This window comes from Carya illinoinensis, chromosome 13, assembly GCF_018687715.1.
Source record: "Carya illinoinensis cultivar Pawnee chromosome 13, C.illinoinensisPawnee_v1, whole genome shotgun sequence".
Classification (NCBI taxonomy): domain Eukaryota; kingdom Viridiplantae; phylum Streptophyta; class Magnoliopsida; order Fagales; family Juglandaceae; genus Carya; species Carya illinoinensis.
In genome coordinates this window covers 21,113,186-21,115,656 of record NC_056764.1, presented here as the reverse complement: position 1 = coordinate 21,115,656, position 2,471 = coordinate 21,113,186, and the positions used below count along the sequence as shown (strand labels likewise).

The 2,471-nt window shown below is 42.2% G+C and overlaps 1 protein-coding gene across 1 annotated transcript; it reads left to right on the top strand.

The window, feature by feature from the left end:
• The first annotated feature begins 465 nt into the window (after positions 1-465).
• On the top strand, positions 466-1,059 carry LOC122291038 (uncharacterized mitochondrial protein AtMg01250-like). Its single transcript, XM_043098689.1, has one exon. The coding sequence runs from the start codon at positions 466-468 to the stop codon at positions 1,057-1,059; it is 594 nt and encodes a 197-aa protein (XP_042954623.1).
• Positions 1,060-2,471: the final 1,412 nt, after the last annotated feature.

Sequence of the window (2,471 nt, the reverse complement as noted above, 5' to 3'; positions counted from 1 at the left end):
ATTACTATTGAGATGAATGAACACTTAGTAAAGGAATTCACAGCAGAAGAAGTCAAGGTGGCTGTGTTCCAGATGAATGGTCTTGGCTCGCCAGGTCTAGACAGATTCCCAGCCTTATTCTATCAAACAAACTGGAATATAGTGGGAGAAGAAGTTACAAAGTTTGCCCTCAACATTTTGAACAAAGAAGGCTCATCGAAGGGGAGCAATGACACTTTTCTCACACTCATCCCAAAGATCAAAGAGGCCAGGAGAGTTTCAGATTTCAGACCAAATAGTTTATGTAATGTGTTATATAAAATAGTAGCAAAAGTAATTTCAAATAGACTTAAAGCTGTTTTGCCTAACATTATCTCCCCAAATCAAAGTGTTTTTGTGCCAGGTAGAGCCATCACAGATAACATTCTGATGGCTTATGAAACTCTACACTCAATGACAACCAGGATGCAAGGGAAAACAGGCTAAATGGCTTTCAAACTAGACATGAGCAAGGCATACGATTGTGTGGAATGGAGCTTTTTGGCAGCAGTAATGAGAAAATTGGGTTTTAGTAACAGTTGGGTCTCTTTGGTCCTGAAATGCATCTCCTCAGTCTCCTACTCTATCCTTCTAAATGGTGAACCTCAAGGCTTCTTCATGCCCACTCGAGGATTAAGGCAAGGGGACCCCCTCTCCCCTTACCTTTTCATCCTCTGTGCAGAAGCATTATCATGCCTCATTCTCAAGGCAGATTTTGAAGGAAGTATCTCAAGTGTCCCAATGGGCAAAGGCCTTATCAAAGTAAACCATCTCTTTTTTGCAGATGATAGTTTGATATTTTGCAAAGCCAACTCCCTTGAGTGGAGTAGACTAATGAGGATTTTGACCCAATATGAACTAGCCTCTAGCCAGAAGCTCAACAAAGAAAAATCCTTAATCTACTTCAGCAAGAACACACCAACTGAAAACAAGAGTACAATTCTGCAGATAGCTGGAGTCAATGCAATAGGATCTTTTGAAAATACCTTGGCCTTCCTACCATGGTGGGGAAAACCAAGATTGCATCCTTCCACAACTTAATTGATAGAGTTTGGACACGAGTGACAAACTGGAAGACTAACTCTTTATCAATAGCTGGAAAAGAGATACTAGTAAAATCAGTCCTACAAGCTATCCTCACTCACACCATGGGGGTTTTCCTCCTTCCTCAGTCTATCATTAATACACTAGATCAGCCTCTAAGAAAATTTTGGTGGGGTTTAATGAAGGAAAAGCCAAAATCTAGTGGGTCAAATGGGATAAACTTAGCAAGCCAAAGAATTAAGGAGGAATGGGGTTCAGGAACTTCAAGAGCTTCAACCTGGCCCTACTAGCAAAACAAGGATGGAATCTCCTCACAAAACCTAACTCGTTCCCAGCTCAAATTATCAAACAAAAGTATTTTGCAAATGGGAGCCTTTTGAAAGCTAAATTGGGACTCAGACCCTCACTTGCCTGGAGGAGTTTAAAAGCTAGCCTAAACCTACTGAAAGAAGGAATCACGTGGAGGATTGGGAATGGGGCACAAGTCAACATATGGGAGGATAGGTGGCTGCCAAGACCTCATGTTCTGACCTTTAACAATGGCAAGAATCCAATAGAAGCTGTCACTCAGGTGGAAGATTTAATTGATCCTCTTTTTAAAGAGATGGGATATCAACTTGCTAGCCAGCCTCTTCCCACAAGAATGTGTAGAGACTATAAAATCCATTCCCATCAGTCTAGGCCACAGGAAGGATCGACTGAGTTGGGAATGCACCTCAAATGGTATGTTCATTGTCAGAAGTGCATTCCATTTCCATCGTGACTTACAACCCAGCCAAGAGAGTGGCCCTTCAACTAATTCCACCAAGGAAGGTTTTTGGAAATCTCTGTGGAAGCTGCAGGTGTCAAATGGGACAATGATATTTCTATGGAGAACATGCACTGAGGCACTGCCCACCTTCAGTAACTTAAAAAAGAGGAAAATAAGAGAAGTGTCCTCATGCCCACTATTTCATCTTGAGGAGGAAACATCATGTCATGTGTTATGGAGTTGTGGTGCTACCCAAGATGTATGGGGGCAGGCTAGCAGGCCACTACAAAAGCTATCCTTGACTGGCAATTGTTTAAAGTCTATCTGGGAGCAAATGATAGAAAAACTAGCTTAGCAGGAGCTGGAAGAAGCAAGCTCGATAGCTAGACTAAATTGGGCTAGGAGGAATGATTTCGTGTATGGGAAGGACCTTAAACACCTGAGCTCCATCATCCAAAGGTCTCATAATGACTTAAGTTGTTTCAGAATAATAAAAGCTAAGGGCCCCCAAAATTTGGCCAGTTCTGCCTCCTCACCTCAGACTTGGAAAAAACCTACAGAGGGGAACTACAAACTGAACTGGGATGCATCTCTCAATACCACAAAAGGCCTAGTTGGAGTTGGAGCCATTATTGGAGACAACTATGGAAGAGTCATG

Coding starts and splice junctions, on each gene's coding strand:
- LOC122291038 (XM_043098689.1), top strand. CDS start 466: ATGGCTTTCAAACTAGACATGAGCAAGGCATACGATTGTGTGGAATGG.